This window comes from Hippocampus zosterae, chromosome 3 (assembly GCF_025434085.1).
Source record: "Hippocampus zosterae strain Florida chromosome 3, ASM2543408v3, whole genome shotgun sequence".
Taxonomy (NCBI): domain Eukaryota; kingdom Metazoa; phylum Chordata; class Actinopteri; order Syngnathiformes; family Syngnathidae; genus Hippocampus; species Hippocampus zosterae.
Genome location: NC_067453.1, coordinates 5,868,279 through 5,888,710, shown reverse-complemented (window position 1 = coordinate 5,888,710; position 20,432 = coordinate 5,868,279). Strand labels below are relative to the sequence as shown.

The 20,432-nt window shown below is 40.5% G+C and overlaps 1 protein-coding gene and 1 long non-coding RNA gene across 4 annotated transcripts in view; both read left to right on the top strand.

The window, feature by feature from the left end:
* Nucleotides 1-2,726, top strand: part of nrn1la (neuritin 1-like a) — a 69,108-nt gene extending 66,382 nt beyond the window's left edge. For both annotated transcript variants that reach the window (XM_052061097.1, XM_052061098.1), the window contains exon 3: nt 1,612-2,726. In XM_052061097.1, coding sequence (XP_051917057.1) covers nt 1,612-1,900 — 289 coding nt within the window. In that variant the 3' untranslated portion in view covers nt 1,901-2,726. The remainder of the gene's footprint in view (nt 1-1,611) is intronic.
* Nucleotides 2,727-15,624: 12,898 nt separating this feature from the next.
* LOC127597790 (uncharacterized) lies at nt 15,625-16,812 on the top strand. 2 transcript variants are annotated; one of them, XR_007961753.1, is made up of 3 exons: nt 15,625-15,852; nt 16,035-16,091; nt 16,443-16,812. It is a non-coding gene; the product is annotated as an uncharacterized LOC127597790 (long non-coding RNA). The 2 variants fall into 2 exon arrangements; XR_007961752.1 differs by having other exon boundaries at nt 16,031-16,091.
* Nucleotides 16,813-20,432: the final 3,620 nt, after the last annotated feature.

Below are 20,432 nucleotides of genomic sequence, written 5' to 3'. Positions count from 1 at the left end.
GCGCCTTTCGGGATGTTCGATATTTTGGGTTTGTCTAATGTTCAGGTCAGAATCAGGTTTATGTCTGTATTTATCTGCAGTGTGTAGGTAGCCTATACTAATTTATTGATGTAGATGGACTGCTGCTGTCATCAATATTAATGGTAAATTCCTGAGAAAATATGTGTGTGTGTGTGCGTGCGTGCGTGCGTGCGTGCGTGTGTGTGTGTGTGTGTGTGTGCGCGCGCGTGTGTGTGCATGTGTGTGTGTGTGTGTGTGTGTGTGTGTGTGTGTGTGTGTGTGTGGGCGGCCCAGTAGTCCAGTGGTTAGCATGTCGACTTCACAGTGCAGAGGTACAGGGTTCAATTCCAGCTCCAACCTCCCTGTGTTGAGTTTACATGTTCTCCACGGGCCTGCGTGGGTTTTCTCCGGGTACTCCGGTTTCCTCCCACATTCCAAAAACATGCGTGGCAGGCTGATTGAACACTCTAAATTGTCCCTAGGTGTGAGTGTGAGTGCGAATGGTTGTTCGTCTGTGTGCCCTGCGATTGGCTGGCAACCGATTCAGGGTGTCCCCTGCCTACTGCCCGAAGACAGCTGGGATAGGCTCCAGCACCCCCGCGACCCTAGTGAGGATCAAGCGGTACGGAAGATGAATGAATGAATGTTTTTGTGAATGATGATTTTTTAAAATAGATTTTTAATTGAATTGCCCATTCATTGATAAATTATAATTGTATTTCTGTTTTTGCGGAACCACACCATTCCTTTTACTTTGAATGTATATTTCTCGGCCTCATTGACGATCCACTTGTGACGAAAAACATTTAATAATTTTTTTTTTTTGTAAATTAGTGTTTGTTTTTTTAAACATTATTTTTTAAAATTTTGAGTGCAGTCTGTCAACCACATCAGTGTCCTGTTGCTGACTTAAAGATTTATGGTTAATATGCGTTTGTAAAGGTTGGTTTAGGTCTAACCTTCATGTAGCTGGCCAGGTGCCTTGAGTTGTCATCAGAAAGGAACAGGCGCCTTGAGCTACTGTGTCGCAGCAACAGGGGCCATGGGCTGCCACGAAATAGGAATTGGGTCTGCAAAAATCCTCATCAGCAGGAGGAGGATGGCAGCAAACAGACTGTTTGCGTTAAGGGCGATGCTGCGCACTGCCCGCTGGGTCCTTATTCAGTCGGATCATTACGTCGTTGTTTTCTGATCATGTTGATAGTTAGAGGAAAACAATGCACATCAAATGATGAAAAATACTTGATTAACAAAAAGCAAGACTGGTCACCAATACAATCTGACACGATGAGACAAAAATATTCAACTACCGGGTAAATACAAGCAAACTGGCGAGACCGCGAGGCACACCTGGACAAGAAACGAGTGGCTGGAGAGAGCTGATGAATTAGACACAGGGCTGATGAGAACGAGCGGAAATGAAAACCTAACGAGTTGACGACATGAACAAGAGACAAAGGACAAGAGGACATGCTGTAGCATGGAATGAAACTTAATGAAGCGAAAAAATGCAAACGTCGAGAAAAACGGCAACTGTGACAGGCGAATGAGATCCATCCTCGTAATTCTGTCCAACTTCTTCCTAATGTTTATTGTTTTTTCTTCCCTCAGGTCATGGGATGAGTTTCATGCCTGCGCCAATGTGGCCATGGTCGGCTGTCCAGAGGAAGCAGCGAGCGTCTGGGAGTCTCTCCGCCAAGAATCCAAGAAGATGCAGTTTTCAGGGAACCTCTACGACATGTGTTCCAACCGCGACAGTCACACATTAACCACAGCATACCCGCGTGGCTCCCACATCCAAGGGGAGCTCAACCAAGAGTCTCTAAGAGGACGAGTCAGTCGTTTGGCAGCCACCTACTACCTAATCATGCTTCTGTCTCCTCTGATTTTGCTGTTTTGAACAGAACTGTCTCAATAGAATGGGACTGATGTAAATACGACATGAACTTTGTGCATTTTCGCCTCTAAATTTTCTCACTGTCCCCCTTTTCCTAAACACAAGAAGAGAAGAATGCATGCTTTCTTTCTGAATTTCAAGAATCCTATTTCTTACAGATTTCAAATGACACTGTCGTGAACTGCAACCGTATAGTTGGGGGGGAAAAAAGGCAACCATATATATTGCCTGTCTTTATGCTTTTGTATGTCCCTTAAAGCTGGTCAAAAGAACAAAGCTATGACCTGTATCCAGCAGCCTGTTCAAGTTCATCAAAACAGCAGACGACAGGGCGATTACCTGTTACAAGCTTTTCACTGAATCTTTTTCAAGACGAACTCCAAGGATTATCACAGCACTCGGAGGGCACAGCTTATCCTGATCTTTAAAGGTGCATGTGTCAGTATCAAGTACGTAAAGCATGATAGGCTATACCTTAATTAAACTACAAGGTTCTTTTCCTTCATGCTCGGCTGAGCTATCTAATACCCATGAGGTGGGGATGAGTGTTCCGGTGCAACCACAAATTGTCACTGTTCTCTGGAGATTCCATTCCATAAGACAGACCCATTTATGAGCCATCGCATGAAAGTACTGGCTTGATCGCATCGAATCCCCCTGGAATTTCAAGCTGTCGCACACATTTGATCTCACTCAATACCACATGCTGTCAAAGGATGTAATTATGCTCTTCACAATTTGTTGTGACTTAACGTGTTGGTTTAAAGCTATAGATAAAGTGTTTTCGATGTACAATGTTTTACTGTTCCAAATAGAAATTCTCTTTACATGTTTTTTTCAAATGTATTATTATTTAAAGGTTGATAGGTCACAATGGGAAGGCAGTGGGGGTTCAGGTTCCACTCAGTGACAGTGTGAACGGTTTTCTGTCTCTGTGTGCCATGCGACGGACTAGCTGGAGCCTAATCCAGCTGACTTGTGCCGAGATAATACAGGATGTGAGGTTAACAGGCAGGTTTTGGGGATATGGGAGCAAGCCAGACTACCTGGAGCAAATCCAGACAGATGTGGAGAAAACATAAAAACTCCACACAGCATGGCCAGAGCTGCGATTCGAACCTTCAACCTCAGAAGTTCCAGGCAGCGGTGCAAATCGACTTCTGTTGATCAATAGGAAAGGGACAATCTGCCAATTGGTTGCGTGTCACCACAGATCACTATTATCCACTAGTTTCAGTGGTAAAAGGGTTTCGGACTAGTTTGTAAAGAACATTAACACGTATCACCCCGTTTACATTTGACAAGGGGAGAATGAGCTTACAGGTATTGATTATTTGCTGAGATGACACAGCAGTTTCCTTACAACATCCGACAACTTTTAGGGCTGAAGTCACTGCGATGTGAGAGTTTGGTTAATTGGTTCTTACCCAGGTCTGGAATAATCCAGGGATCCTCCTTGGCATCCTGCACAGTAGCTTTACATTATGGGACCAATATGTGCTTCTGACAGCTCTGCAGCCCGATCATAAGCCAAGTGTATTTCATGCTCCGGGAAGTGTAGTTTGAGTCTGCAGGCGTGCTTAAATGTTTGTTATTCTAACTGGCTGCCGGGAACAGTTGCTTCTGTCTGGCTGAGGATCAGAAATATTGTCACATTGCAGTCAGATGGGGGAGAAAAGAGGAGCCCACTTTGAAAACAAACACTTTATGTTCTCAGTTCAGATGCTGAACTGAAACTATTTGTCTAGCATCGTGGGTTGAAATGAGAGTTCCTTTTTTTTTTTTTTTTTTTGGTTTTTACCTAAAATAAATCAAAGCTGTCCGACTTGAAAGCAGCGTGCGGGAATCTGTAGAAGCACGAAATGACCCCTCCGAGGCATAAGTACAAGCACTTTGCATAAGTTGAACAGTAAATAAATAACTGTGACAAAGAAGATCTCAAGAAAGACATTTGGATTTCACCATGCATTGAGTCTGTTGATCTAACTAGCCAGAGGCAAGTTTATACATTTTATCTACAGCGAGGAGATCAAGAAAGGCACTTTTCAAATATGGCATAGATGGCATGGTATTTACCCAAAGTATTTTTGGATATTCATATCAAAAAGAAGTATTTTGAATTTTGAACTTTAAGGGATTCCTGTTTACACGAGCTTTGAAAATATCGGATTTGCATTGCTGGAACGATAAACTCACACTCTATGTTGGGGAAGAAAGTCATGGGCGACGAAAACGACAACAACTTCAAGGTTAAAGACAAAAGGAAGAGCGAAGGATTATGGTGACTAAGCTATTAAAATGAAAAATCTTCACTCTTCCAATTTTAACGTAGGCAACTTCACCCAGAGATACGCTTGAGTGGCTTGGAGAAGGTAGGCTAGTTTTGAACTTTAATTAAACCGTCAGAATTAGTACTGAGAGGCCTTAATCACAGAGCTGGAGCAATTTGGAAATAACTGTTATGCAGATAAGTTGTTGCCTTATAGGAAGACACATCTGCATGAGTCATGAAAAGTTGGATATGTTGTGCGATTATATGTCTTACATGCAGGATGCATACTAGGTTACATGTACCCGGGTGATTACACAGATGGTGCCCCCAAGATTGGACATCAATTTGCAGAATTTGGCACATCTTGCTGAAATCACATCAATGTTTCTTTTCAATATTCTCTATTACATGTGTTATTCTTGTTTGGTTTTCAGGTTGAGCCTGCTCGCATTGACAAACTCGGGTAGAGAATGACTTGTGGGGAAAAATTGCAAAGGTCTATCATTTCCAGCAACTATAGCAGTCATTTTATTTGATGAATGGTGATTTGTGCCACATGTGTCACCATCATTTTTGGAAGGTCCCTAACACAGACGGTAAGAGAAAAACAGTGCCTATATGTAGCGACAACACATGCAGCTGCGGTCTTGACAGACATTTTTCAAAATTATCTTACGCAGGTTCAATGTGACGTAGTCACAAATCTAGTTACAGTAGAATGAGCGTGTAAGAGCTGAATGTTAAGTGAAGTGTTCGGCAACTTCTATTACTTGCTGAAGAATACTTACGGCGTTTGTGTCATTTATTTACAGCATGCAACAATACTTAATTTAAATCAAAATAACGGACCAGAAAATGAAACATTTAAATCAGAAATAAAACAAAGGACAAAGCAAATAAAGGGTTGAAAATAAAAGATCGACAGCAGCGACACTGAAACAGAAAAAGAAGACAAGATTTCAAGTCGGACTTGAGAGCGGCAAGAGTTGGGGCACATGTTAAAATCCACATTCTCAATTTTGTGTTTTGTAAAACATGAACATCACTTCTTGCAAATTGTCAACCACAGTTGGATTCAAAATAGGTTTTCGTTTCTAATTCCGGGTGTTTCCGAAATGACTGGAAGCTTGCGGCATCGTGGCTGAAGTTACTCTTGCCACCACTAGGGTTACTGGAAGTGACGTTTCAGCAGCCAACTAGCATGCTCCACCATAGAGCACTGGTGACAAACTCAAGGCCCGGGGGCCAAATCTGGTCCACCTAACTTCTAATATGATTGCTAAAATCTGTCCCAAAAATTCAACTACTCATATTGTAATAATCGAGATATTGTCAGCAGTTTCTTGTTACTGATAACAGTAGTTGACTTCTTTATATGGTTTCACGGTTATAACGACCCTCCAAGGAAAACGGTTACACAAATGTGGCCCACGACAAAAATGAGTTTGACACCCCTGCCATAGAGGTGCTGTACAATTTCCATGCGCTACAAAACACAGTACATACAATGGCGAGCGATGTATTGGTATCTGTGGAAGAGCATTTTTACACATAGGACCCGACAGAAGCGGGCCTTGTTGGCCCGTGCATGTTTGACCCGATCAGGACATCTCAGCCGGTGAGTGGAAGAGAAAGTGAAAGTGAGGATTGTGACAACTTCACTGAGGAACCTGCATTCGTTTTGACACAATGCAGTGCAGATCGGATTGGAAATCCTGACTAGTATATTTTTGCACCCCTGTGACTACTACATATATTTGCTCTAACAACCTCAACTCAGTAGCACAACAGCTTTAGAGACATGAACAGTCGGTTGTGCTGTGCGTGTGGGAGTCACAATAATGCGTCGGCGGTATATGTTACATCGTGGAGCCCATCATGAGCTACATTTTACATGCATGGAAATTGGAGATGTGTACCTTATGCACAGTAAAGACAACAGAACTAAGCAATGAATGGGGGTGCTGACAACACGCTGTACGGAAAGGCCATGTCGGCAGAATAAGTACAAAATACACTACGGGAATTTTTTTCGTCAATGGCTCAATCCCCAATCACTTTTCTTAGGTGTCGCAAGTGCGTGCAATTAACTCCTCACCTTTTTCCTGTGGCGCTTGTCTTCACCATGACAACCAGGATTATTCCTGCTGCTGCTGCTCGAATATAAGACAGTGTTTTTTGCATTGAAATAAGACTGAAAAACTGTGTGTCGTCTTATATTCGGGGTCTAGACGTTATATCCATTCATGACGCAAGGTGGTGCCAAATATATATATATATATATATATATATATATATATATATATATATATATATATATATATACTAGCTGGTTCGCCGCCCTCCAGGCGGCTCATCAGCTAGTTCCTGCGGAAAGCTGGTAAGGTGGTGGTTCGCCGCCCTCCGGGCGGCTCATCAGCTAGTTCCTGCGGAAGGCTGGTAAGGTGGGCCTTCAGCCCACAAAAGTGTTGTTGCTTGGTTCAACTTTTTGTTCATCTTCATTGCTTATCGCAAAAATAAAGAGATGTTTAGCTCTACTAAATAACTAACAATTTCATTGCAATGCTTGTGGGTAGACAACATTTTTTCGCTAAGATGCCCGCGCGATCGTAGTGAGCCACTGCCTGAGCGGTGCAGTGGCGGTGCGCAGTGGCGCGGTGAAGTAGGTACGTTTTGAAAAGGGACAGACGGAAGGACAGACCGCGTGCGGGACGACGCGCAATATATATATCTATATATATATAGATATATATATATATAGTTTTTTTTTTTTTTTTGTTAACTTTTCTTCTGATGGCGGCGCGGACTGCCGCGCCATCTCCTCTTGTTTTGTGTTCAGAGGGAAGAAATTCCATCTGTGCTATATGTTTCACATACAGTACATTTGACAATAAGGTTCATCCAATCCAAATCCAATATCATTGAAGCGAATGCTGAACTTGACTCCCCAGGCCAAAGTGATCCCCTGTCACGAAAATAAAAATAAAAATAGCGGTAGCACGAAGAAGAAAAATAAAATTAGCGATAAGAAAGAAAAGAGAAGGAAATAATAGAAGAGGTAACAGAAAATGGTGAAACGTAGCGACAATCTGGAGAATAGTGGGTCGAAGATCAGACAGGTTAACCGGCAGCTGAGGAGATATAATGTAATTTACATTTCAAAAACCAGAAGCCATTCATTTACGAATGTGATTGCACGTCAGTTTACATATTTAGAGGTTCAGATATTAAGATTTGAATGAGTCAAAATAACATGCTTTTTCTCTCTGAAATATATTGTTATAATCATTTGTTTCAGATGTACTGCAATTATTTTCTGTATAAATATTAATTTGGTGCTCAAAAAGTATTTTTTCAAATTGAGGTTTGAAAAAGGGGGGTCGTCTTATAATCAGGGCCGTCTTATATTCGGGCCAATACAATCATCAGCACCGAGCTTGGACTACTTCCTTTGTGAGCGTAGTTGTCATCCCTGCCTGCTGTTTGACTTTCCGATACACTGGTCACGTATTTCTTTATCCGATGTAAAACTGAAGAAACCTTTGCCACTCCCTTGACCATTTGTGCAACCAACTGCCACACAATGAATGAACCACCGTTTAAGTGCTAAAGCACATGGAGAGCAACAGAGCACACAATCACATGCCACAGGAGCCACAAAATTGTTTGGCTTCTGTGATGTCACTGCTCTAAAATTACTCGAAGATGAGAGGGCACAAGATTCAAACCGTAGACGACACATTCTGAATTGTATTTTTCATGACAGTTATGCATTGTAAATGAGTTCTAGCAGGTCTCAAGAAAAAAAAACTTCAATCTTTGCTCTCTGACCTTTAAGACAATCAGGAAGCTGATTCTATTTGTGTGAAGCATCGTGGCTAAAAGTTGCTGTTTAGTTCTGAAGCGAGACTCTCCCAATTTACCGCTTCCAAACGATCTCAGCACCCAACTAGGGTAAAATATATTAGACATGTATATTGGCCCCAGGCCATGTAATAGAGTAACAATGACACTTTAAAATCAATTCTGTAAATAACATATAGCCAGGGTAGGGATTTAAGAACAGGAGTGATATGGTCAGTTACTCTCGTGCTGGTTAAACCTCTCACAGCAGCATGCTGAATAAGATGATATTGCCTATGAGTCTTTTCAAGAGGGCCAGACAAAAGAGTAGTCCAGCCTACTGGAGATGAAGGCATTAATGAGCAGGCTTGGTGAGTAATAAATTACATGTCCCAGTTTTATATATTCAGGATAAAAAAAAATAATAATTTTTTAATTATTCTTTTGTGGTTACAGAAAAAAACACGCAATAAGATCATAGGTGCATTTATAAAAATTGTGAATTATTTTATAGGATTAAGTTTTTCATGCGGGGAGAGAGATGACGCAGTCAAGTCCTCGATCACCTGCTCTTAACTTGTTGGCCAACTTCCTGACGTTAAGTGGATAACTGTTTACAGTGTATGTCCTACTAATGGATTTTTGTTGGCCAACGGTTAAATGAGAGAGGTCACTGGCTTGGTTTGTGTTGGTCTCAACATGGTTTGGAAAGTACTCTGAGGGAATGCATGATGACTAATTTGGCTCCAATCGCTGAAGGATTTATTCATCCATCCATCTATTATCCGATCCGCTTATTCTCAGGAGGGTCGCGGCGCATGCTAAAGGAAACCGTCTTTGCGCAGGAGGCAGGGTACACCCTGAACTGGTTGTCATCCAATCGCCGTGCACACATAGACAAACAACAACCATCCACACTTACAATCACACCCCACGCATGCATAGGGAGAACATGCAAACCACACACATGAAGGCCGGAATCGAACCCTGGAGCTCTACACTGTGAGGCGGACACGCTAACCATAGTTTGGATCGCAGACCTTTTTTTTTGTACGTAACACAAACTAATGTGATGGGGTTTTTTTCCCTCTTTTTTTTTATCACTTTCTGCATTGCTAAACATTGACAAAACCTTGGTGTTGATAAAGGTTAAATAGTGTTATAAAAAGTAAATCAATGAATAAATATTCTTTGAACAGCCTACCCTATTCAGGTATTTTGCCAGACAAAAAAGATTTGAAATATGAACAATTTGTTTCCTTTTGCATCCTTTTATGTGTCTGCCTGCCCATGAGTAAGGAAACAGTGAGGTCTTTAAGAGTTGACCTCTAGAGTTGAGGTATATTATTTTTCAGTGTTCAAAGGGAATCAGGACAGTAGTCAAAATTTGAAACACCGAATATGTTATTTGCGGGACTCATTATTGACTTGCATGAGCAAGCCTCAGTGCTCGAAGTGATACAAAATTCCCGGCTCCCTGATCCAACAAACTTGTTTGAAATAGATAGATACGTAGAAAAAAACTCATCCACGATGTTCCTTACTGCTGTAAAACAAGAAGTATCAAATATTGTAAAAACTTTTAAAAATAAAAAGTCAACTGATTGCTTTAATATTGATGTGGCAATAATAAAACAGATTATAGAATATATAGTGCGACCTTTCACACACATATGCAACCTGTCATTCAAAGCTGGTATTTGTCCATCAAAAATGAAAATTGCTAAAGTTATTCCAATTTATAAAAGTGGAGAAAGACATTTGTTTACGAATTACAGACCAATATCACTACTACCACAATTCTCAAAAATATCAGAAAAACTATTTTCTCGCAGACTTGATAGCTTTATACAAAAACATGCGCTGTTAAGTGAGAATAAATATGGCTTCAGGGGAAAACCGACCACCTCAATGGCAGTTATGGAGTTTGTGGAAGCAGGAGCCACTAATATAGACAACAAAGAATTTACTGTTGGGGTTTTCCTAGATCTAAAAAAAGCTTTTGACAATATTCATTCATTCATCTTCCAAGCCGCTTGATCCTCACTAGGGTCGCGGGGGGTGCTGGAGCCTATCCCAGCTGTCTTCGGGCAGTAGGCGGGGGACACCCTGAATCGGTTGCCAGCCAATCGCAGGGCACACAGAGACGAACAACCATTCGCACTCACACTCACACCTAGGGACAATTTAGAGTGTTCAATCAGCCTGCCACGCATGTTTTTGGAATGTGGGAGGAAACCGGAGCACCCGGAGAAAACCCACGCAGGCCCGGGGAGAACATGCAAACTCCACACAGGGAGGCCGGAGCTGGAATCGAACCCGGTACCTCTGCACTGTGAAGCCGACGTGCTAACCACTGGACTACCGGGCCGCTTTTGACAATAGATCACAGTATATTATTGAAATAGAAAGATTGGCATTGGAGGTGTAGCTTATAAATGGATAAAAAGTTATTTAGAAAACAGATATCAGTATGTGCATCTCAACAATAAAAAAAACGAGCCAACTGAAAATCACTCATGGAGTTCCTCAGGGGTCCGTGCTTGGTCCAAAACTATTCATCTTATATATAAATTATATCTGCAAGGTCTCAAAACAATTTAAATGTGTCATATTTGCTGATGATACAACTTTCTACTGTTCTGGAATAAATCTGAAACAGCTCCTGACAACCGTAGAAAACATATTAAACAAATTTTTAAAAAAATGGTTCGACAGAAATAAATTGTCACTTAACCTGAAAAAATTGAAGGTAATTGTTTTTGGCACAAGACCAATCAAACACCAAGCTAAAATTATGGTAAACTCAATTGAGATAGAAAGAGCGTATGAAACCAAGTTTCTCGGATTAGTAATAGACTCAAAACTATGTTGGAAGCCACATATCGATAACGTAAAAAGGAAAATAGCCAACACCATAGGGATCATCTGCAAACCAAGGAAGTGCTGAATAGGAGATCTTTGTACACATTATACTCTTCATTATTATTACCATATATGACCTACTGTGTGGAAATATGGGGAAATGCCTGCAAAACAAACACACTACGTATTCTAAAACTACAAAAAAAAGCAATTTGAATTATTAATAGATCAAAATATACGGAACCCACAAATCCACGATTTATCAAATTAAATACAATGACGATGATGTTAAGAAAACATATAAATCTATTATGTCATACCAAGTTTAATTCCCTCAGGACACTTGTGACAGACGCTGCTTTAACCCTGCATGGAATGAACACCAAATGGAACGGACAGAAATACAAATATCAATGGACATGCAAATGAGCAAAATGTTCAAGACTTGAGCATCTGTTGTGCAATTCAAATACTGTGAACTGAAATGCTGCCTACACAATATTTTACTATATGGTCTGCAAGTGCCATGTATAAATCTCCTTTCATTGTAGTTGTTATATTTCATTGCCCCCCCCCCCCCCCCCTGAAATATTATTAACCTTGTACAGTTGATAGTCTCTTTGTGTTTTCAACTTTGCTGGTTGACAGGGGAGCAGAGTACAGGACGTACTTGTCACGACGTACTTGTCACTCTGTCAGAAAATGGCTCCGTGGGTTGATCATCATCCAGCCTTATACGTGTGTTGTGGCAGATATTCAATGTGTATACACTAGCATGCGTTGCAATGCTTTCGATGCCTGTTAGTATTGCAGCACCTCTAAAGCTGTTGGACAATTCATTTGGGTAACTCCTTATACATGCAGCAAGATAATAGGCTCAAGCAATATATTTTGTATGACTCCCTTGCCCCAGCAGCAGTGTCGTTCTCATGTGAAACAACAGAAATATTCAAACGTGACATTTGTGAAAGATTGAATTTTCCGAAGATGCCCAACAAGTGTGATGCATGTACACAGATCACATGACATGGATTCTCTCCACATACGAGCAACAACTTTGGCATTTCAAAAGGCGCTGTAAATACTGTGCACCGAGGCATATGTTATGGCCGAAAGATTGGTCCACTCTCGAAAGCAACCTTGTGTGATTGTGAAGAAAACAAATCTGTGTTTGTGCTTGAATGTCTGCTTGTGCTTGTCACTGGGCCACCTTTTCTTCTTTGATGTCCTCCAAATATCTTCCATACATCCCGCTATGTTTTGCTACCTTTATAGAAAAGGAATTAAACCAATTCTGACTAAATGATTGATTGTCATCTTATATGTTGATGTGTAGTGAAACCAAGTTTTTGATAAGAGCATTTCTATTTGCAGTTGGGTTCAGTCTTGAAAGCTGTGGATTGGCTGACGACGGTCGTGTTCCTGTTTGGTTTCAAGAGTTGTGGGCGTTTTCCTCTGACGCCGCACCCGTTGTGTCCGACTGCGTTGTGTTGAAGAATATTGACGACGCACGGCAGGATTTCTTGTATTGGCTGCGTTTAATCGCCTCAATCACAAAGCCTGATGAAAATAGCAGAAAACAAGTTCCTCCCGTCAATTACAGTGATACAACGTCCCCCAATCCAGGGACAATCAAGAGAAAAGGGTTTACATAATACAACATACCTGTCACGTTGAGCCCGAGGCGATGAGAAATCGCCTCGTGCACAACAGAAAAAACGAGGTGGATCCCCGGAAAAAGCAGACAACGAAAAAATCTTGTAAGAAATAAAGGGTTTTAATAAAGAACAAAAGGAGCCCGAACAGGGAAAACGGTAACAGAAAACGCTGGTCAAATAAGGACCAGGAAAATAAGGAAGACAACCGAAAACACTCGCGAAATGAATAAAGGGCGAGGAACTACCGAAAAAGGAGAACCGTAACGATGACAATTTGGTCACAACACGAAATACACGAAAGTAGTGGCCGTAAGGCAATAGGGCAGCGAGAAATAGTTAAGCGACGAGATTAGCGATAGAGAGCAATGGCACGGTAAGGAATTCTCCGGCAGTGGGAGGACTGCCGGAGTCTCATTAATATAGGAGGGCAATCAGTCCGAGATTGAGAACAGGTGCACCGAACAGGCGGAGGGAAAAATCTGCCACCTGTCGGCGAGCACGCGACGTGACAATACCTGATGAAAATAGCAGAAAACAATGTTCTGTCGTCAATTGTAGTGATATACAGCTTGCCCCTACACAAACAATATGGCACGGCAGTGTAGTAAAATACTTAAACTTGTCAATAAAAACAAATGTTTTTTCCAGCTCAAAAAATGCTTCCCTCCCCATGGACATCAAGAGAGAAAGGGGAGAGTCAAAATTAAAAGAGGCAGTGCCACATTAATTATTGAAGTAGGGGAACACAAACACCTGCGTGGGTTTTCTCCGGGTACTCCGGTTTCCTCCCATATTCCAAAAGCACGCCTGGCAGGCTGATTGAACACTCTAAATTGTCCCTAAGTGTGAGTGTGAGTTGTGTGCCCTGCGATTGGTTGGCAATTGGTTCAGGGTGTGTCCCCCGCCTGCTGCCCGAAGACAACTGGGATAGGCTACAGCCCCTCCCCCCCCCCCGCGATCCTTGTGAGGATAAAACTGATCAGAAAATGGATGGATGGATGGATGGGAACACAAACATTTTTTGTTCCCCCGTTTAATAGGAATTTCGAGGAATACGAAAGATTTGCTAGGCTGGGCAGACATGACAGAGACCATGTCTGATTTCAAAGTGCTTGGCCACATTCCTCATTACTTACTAGGTTAGTTTTTTTTTTTTTGTGACGCACCTCTTTCAATTCCCATGTAGATTTACAGAGCAAACGCACACACCATAAAAATCTCCATCAGGTACTACATACATACGTGTGTGTGTGTGTGTGTGTTTGTGTGTTTAGATAAAGGTTATTCATCTCTGAGCTTCAAAATCAAACCCCAACTCTCAGCCTCCTAATTAATAAGTGATTTCAATATAAAAAAATTATTTAGTTACTTATTTTGTAGAATTACCCTTTTAAATGTAATCCAAAAGCAGGTGTGGTGCCCCTAGAGGCATTTGAGTTTTTTTGCAGGCAATAAACTCAAGCTGCCATTAGTAATTTATAAAAACAATGAACCTATTATGGCTACAACTTGTACCACTGAATATTGTTCTAATTCCTAGTTAACTGGTCTCAGCACATAAATGCATAGTCATGAACCTATTTTATTATCATTATGTTGCATGCTAAAATGCTGTCAGCTCCACTGAAGTTGAACAAAGGCTTTTTGTATTTAATGCCCTGTGTTTTTTTCTACAGGAAATGCTAAGTTTAAAATTGACGTGACAAAAACCTGTTGAACACATGAAAAAGGAAAGTTGTTCGTTATAAACTGAGCTATACTGCGCTATATTATTATAACTGAGCGTTATAATAATAATAATAATTTTTATCCATTTGTGTTCATATTGTATTTAATTGAAAGATGTTTGTTGTTTTTTTTTTTTTTTCTCTTTCTCCTTTCTTCTTTCTACATACATTCTTGCTGCTGGAGGCTGTAAATTTCCCCATTGTGGGACGAATAAATGATATCTTATCTTATCTTATCTTAGCTTTTTGAAGTAAAAACATCCTTTACCTAAATACACGATTACGCTATAGAATTTTCTGGACACTCGAATACTGTACAGAAATTTTGTATAGCTGCCGCCCTACATTCAACCGCCCCGTTATATTGTCGTCTTTTTATTGTTTATGAAAAACCCTTGAAAAAACATACAAGCACGTTTGTGCTCCTTGTAATCCGATGCGCCTTATATATGCAACAATATTCAGATTTCGTGGACGTAGTATTTTAAATGATCTGTAAAACGTTTTGCTACAGCAGCATCGGTTGTGAGAGCTCTATAAAAATAAAACAGTATTGTATTGTTTTACCTTTAGTGTAGCCCCATCTAGTGAATGCATAATGCACCATATATATATGAAAACAGTTTTAAAATAGGCCATTCATTGAAGGTGCGCCTTATACTCCAAAGCGCCTTACAGTGCGGAAAATACGGTAGTACTTTTGTAAACAAAACAGAAAAGTAACAACTGGCAAATGCAAGGCGTGCAAGGAATACATAAGAGCGAAAACAAATAACGTGGCATCTCCCTTCCATTTCTTCCAGTTCTAAATACCCCTCATACATTAACACTCAGCAGGTATATTGCAGGAGACTCCGCAAACCAACTCTCTCCCACTGCTGTAGTCCAGTAGACTGTAAACAGAAAGTAAAACAGAGCAGGACTGCAATCACACAGAAACATGAGAAGCGCAAGTCAGAAATGTCATAAGCAAGTGCTAAAGGAAGGTGAGCTGGCATTACAGGGCAAACTAAACCCAGGATAACAAATTATGCAAAACATGTAAAATAGTGCCATCGCTTTAGAGTGACTACAAATATAGCTCAAGACAAGTGAAACAGTAAAAAAATTGCAATACTAAAATCAAAGGTCACACATACACTCAATGACGAAACATGGAACACAACACTTAAGCAAAAGGGGTCATGCATTATTACAAATGTGTATTAAAATGACTTTGTAATGTCGTTCATCTTCACTGAAAATCAAAACAAAATAATGTACTGCACTACACACAATGAACATTAAAGTCCTTTATGACACATCCTTTGGTGTCCATGAATGTCTTAACAAGTTTAATCACTATCCACATCACATCGTACAAGTTTAAAAGGTCACCTTTGTGAATTGAATGCGTGCGTGTGTTTCTGTGTAGTGTAAACAGGTTAAGTTGGGTAAGGTGAAAGCCTCATATGAGGAGTTACTTGGAGTTATTTGGATGGCTTGGCCAATGAATATTTCATCAGAGTCGGATGCCTCAGTAAACAGAACAGCGGCAACAGTTGATGATGTGAAGAATAATTCCCAGAACTCCTTGAGCTTACACAGTAGGTGCGTAAGCATATGTAGCGATAATCACGTTTGAAAATGGCACAGGCGAATCGTGGGGTGTGTTGAGACAGCTGAAGCTCAGGCAGTCATCGCAACTCTGAAATCATGTTTTATGACTACTACTCATCTACTACTGTTTGTTTTATCCTCATTTTGTATTTCCCCCCCCCCCCCCAAGGCAGATGCAGACGGATGCAAATGAAGATGAAGCATGCCAGCAGTGCATGCAGCAAAAACAGGTATACAGTATACCACTTGTGTTATTTCTCAACCAAAAAAAATGCTAATTGCTTTCTGTAACACTCTGAAAATCTTCTAAAAAAATACACCAACAAAAATTCAACTGTGATGATGCAGATATTGAACAACTCAAAATCTGTATTTGTCAATCTCAGACATGTTTTATTTTCAGAATCAGAATCACATTCATTAGCCATGTATGCAAGAAACACAAGGAATTTACTTCCCAGTTGCAACCCGTTCAGAGGACGGAACACAGTCCTGCCTGTCTTGTGTGTTTGCTCATGGGGGTTTCTTAGAGAACGCTGCATTGACTAGATATGTGTGAGAGCGTGTACTTCTGTTTTCAGTAGCATATCTGGCCAGGACTGTGATGGCTGGCTGTGATTGGGTAAGGAGGCGGAACCAGATGACATCACTCCACTCTGCTATTACAACACAAATCTACAATCGTTGTTTGAGTGTAATATTTTATGTATGTGTATTTATTTGCATATACACTTTTATGGGTGTGATTTTTCTGGTAAATCCTGGTGAAATTATTTCTATTCAAGACTGTTTTGTGTGTTTGTTCGCGGATCTGAATTAAGTCTGAGCAGGGTTGCTTTCATTGACTATACAGTATATCAAAATGCTTTTTCTGTAGTGTAAGATGTTGTACGCACCAAAGAGCAGTATTCTGCTAATGAACTAAGAAGAAGAAGAAAGAAAAGGAGAAGAAGCATAAGCATAAGCATAAGCATAGGATGACCATTTACAGACAGGAGTATGTGTAATTGGATTGGATTACACACAGGCACACACACACACACACACACAAACACACATGAAGAGAGAGAAAGGGGAGGGGATGTATAACATACTGTGCATGCATAACCTACGATATGCATATGGTATGTAAGCTTGTGATCCTCAAGACATGCATACAAAATGGTTCTAGGAAGAGGATTTGTTTAAGTTTGCAGACCTCTGCCGTATTTCTACTCAAATGAAAGTGTTTCATTACTTGAAAGCCAATTATAACCTCAAATAACTTGGTGAATTTCTCCATGGTTTTAGGTCTGTCAGTGTGCGTATAAAAGTGTGACTCTCTTCTTTTGTTTTAGAGTCACAAAGACAATAAGGCAGAACTTTTATTATCTATCAAATTAACATAAAATGTGAATTGTGGAGGTCTTGGTGCAGGAGATCAGGTGCAGTTATTTTGATAAATATTAACTCATCCTCTAATGTATATTTATGTATGAATTTACATAAAATAAATTCTGTTACAAATAAGGTCATGTGTCTCATCAAAATTAAAGCCTGTAATGAATCTTGAATTGTCAGTTTACTGCAACATCAAGAATGAAAGCCCAACACATTTTAATGGGTGCAAGTCAAGCATCTTATATGTAGTTTTAATTTTTGCATGACTGAGGATTAGAAAAAGTACACACAGTTTGGTTATATTGTTTGACAAAAATGATTATTGTTTTATTTGATTTAGGTTAGCAGGTTGTCTACAAATACCTCACAGTTCAAAGCTCAGGGGTTCAAAGGCTCCGGCATTCCTGTGTGGTTTTTGAAGAAGAAGAAGAAGAAAACCTTTATTAGTCTCACAATGGAGAAATTCCCAATTCACAGCAGCAAATTTATGAAAGTAAGAAGTAGAACAACAAAATATAGGAGCTGCTGGAAAGGCAGCCACTCTCGCGGCGCCATTTTGAAGTCAAAATAACAGAAATAACACAAGACAACACATAGGACACAGACAGTCGTTCAATCTTCACCAATTTTCTGCATACACTTTGTTGTCTGAAGCAGTTCTAGATGAAAGAGGAGAGGATCAAAGTGTCCTTTCTCCAGTGGATCAGAGACGTCATGCTGAAAATGTGCACACGTCTGCTACAAGCTAAGTTTTGAAAGCAAACACAAAGCTGTAGCATCCATTGACGAAAAGAGATTAGTTCACTTCTCCTGTCCCACGTAATCCGCTTCAAACTCCAAGCCGCGACTCCCAGCTCCAAATCCGCATCGGCACTCCGTGCCAACGCTCCTTTCTTCTCATCGTCGGCTCCTCAAGACCTCCATCCATCCAGCCGCAGACCGTTCAACAGCACCGATCTCTCCGCTGAACAAAGCGGGGCTGTGAAAAATGCTGCCCATTATAGGCGCAAGACACAAGCGCCCCGGGACTGTCCAGCAACGACAGTCAAATGGCGCCGACATTCCTCCAGTCAAAAACAGTGCTGGTATACCCATGCTGCCGAGAAGGTGCAACCACCAAGCACAGAGTCTCCTCCTTGATGAATGTCGTGGCCAAAAAATGCTGAAAAAGGTCCACATCAAGTCCACACGACGTAACAACAAACACAAAGTGACAAAAGAAACACAAGAACAACAAAAAAAGCAAGGCTCATGAGAGCACTTGCTGACGGCTGCCTACTCGGGCGCCATCTTGACTTCAAAGTCAAGTCACTTTTGCATCTTCTTGGTGGGTTGGCGTGGTGTATCCAGGTCCTCCAGTTTTTTCCCACATTCCAAAAACAGGCTTGGGAGCTTAACTGAAGACTCTAAATGGTGAGGGGGGGAGATATTATTATTATCACAGTAGTTGTAGTATTTTTCCCGGTTGTGTTTTTTTTTTCATTTGGGTACACAAAAAGTTAAAACTACATGCTACAGTTTTGAATGGAAACATGAAAGTATGGGCAAAGACAGATGTGATCAAAACAGTAATTCTGATACCCCTTACTGTTTGTCTTTTTAAACATTTCTTCTCCAAAAAAGTAAATGCAGTAAGAGAAATGAATGGAGGGAGATAATGCGGCAGGAGAGGGGACAGAAAAAAAAAACTGACTGCGGAAGAAAAAACATTCTGAAGGGAAATGAAAACTTGAAGGACATATGAAGATACAGTATGCAAAGGAGGAATGAACACAGGGGGAGGAAAAGAACAGAAAGACAATGAAGGTTATACTAATGAGTGGTTAGACTGAGGATGGAGGAAAGTAAAAGTAAAGAGTGCGTGCGAGCGTGTCTGTGTGAGAGAGTGAGACGGTTTGAGACCTTGAGCAGTGTAGTCCCATGCCTTTGTACTGTGTGTTTCAAGACACGCACTTTGAGCAGAGATGATCTAAGAGATGATCTTAACTGTTGTAAATTGTCTGCAAGACTCATTTGTGGAGTGCTTTAAAACACCAATCTGTGACGTGCGCTTCAACACTGTTGTTCATGGCCTAAGCGTTTCAATGCACATTTGTTTTAAATGTGCGAGTGTACATGTTTGTGCGAATGTAATACTTGAATGTATGTATGTGGACATACTCTATAGCCTTATCATCCCAGCTGTGACATAACCTTTCCTCTAATTGACTCTACATACTTGAGCTCTGCCGTTTCTAAGGCCTCGAAAGACATATGATCTCCTCTTGACTCACAGCACGCTCCTAGTAGACCTTCATGCACAACAGGATGCACGTTGTCCTTCAGAAAATGAATTTGAATGCAGCATGTACCAGACAGTGTATAATTTGTAATTCCACCTAAAAATGAATTAAGATGCATGGATAATGTAATAGTGGCTAAATTGAAGGCAACAATGTAATCAGGCTGTTCTATTAGATCGTCATTAAAGTTCCCTTTTTAAAATTACACTGTTTTGCACAATTTCCTTGTCCCGTCTCTCCAACTCTTTTTTTTTGCCAAGGTTATGTTAAATAACTACTGCTGTACAATTGTCAGTTCTGAAACCGTCATTACTTTTTCTTACATGGCATACGTATCTACAACTCTATTCATCTGCCTCTCATTCATTTTAAAATCTATCCTCAGATCATAAGCATTTTAGATCTATCTCAGGTACAGTAAGGCAACAGCAGCGATAGTTTAGACAAAAGGATTATTGCTCTTTTTTTAATGTCCACATACAGCCAACAAATCATCCACTTGGACATAGGGTGGGAAACATAACAGTACCGTATTTTTTGCACTGTAAGGTGCTTCTGAGTATAAGGCGCACCTTCAATGAATGGCCTATTTTTAATCAGTTTTCATATGTAGGGCATTATAAGGCACAGAGAATAGAAACTACAATAGTGGCTGGGGTTGCATAATGCATCCACTAGATGGAGCTACGCTAACGGGAATACAATACATACAGCTTTATTTATATAATTATATTTTGCTATGCTAATGAGGTTGTACTTTAGCACAGATTTATTTAATAAATGCTTGTGAGAAAATCATAAGCACATGTAACTGAGTTTACAGGTGACTAGTTCATAATGTGGTGAGTCAAATAAAATACGCAGCTGTTATTTAGCAACTAGCCACCGTTTTGCCGTCAAATGCATGAG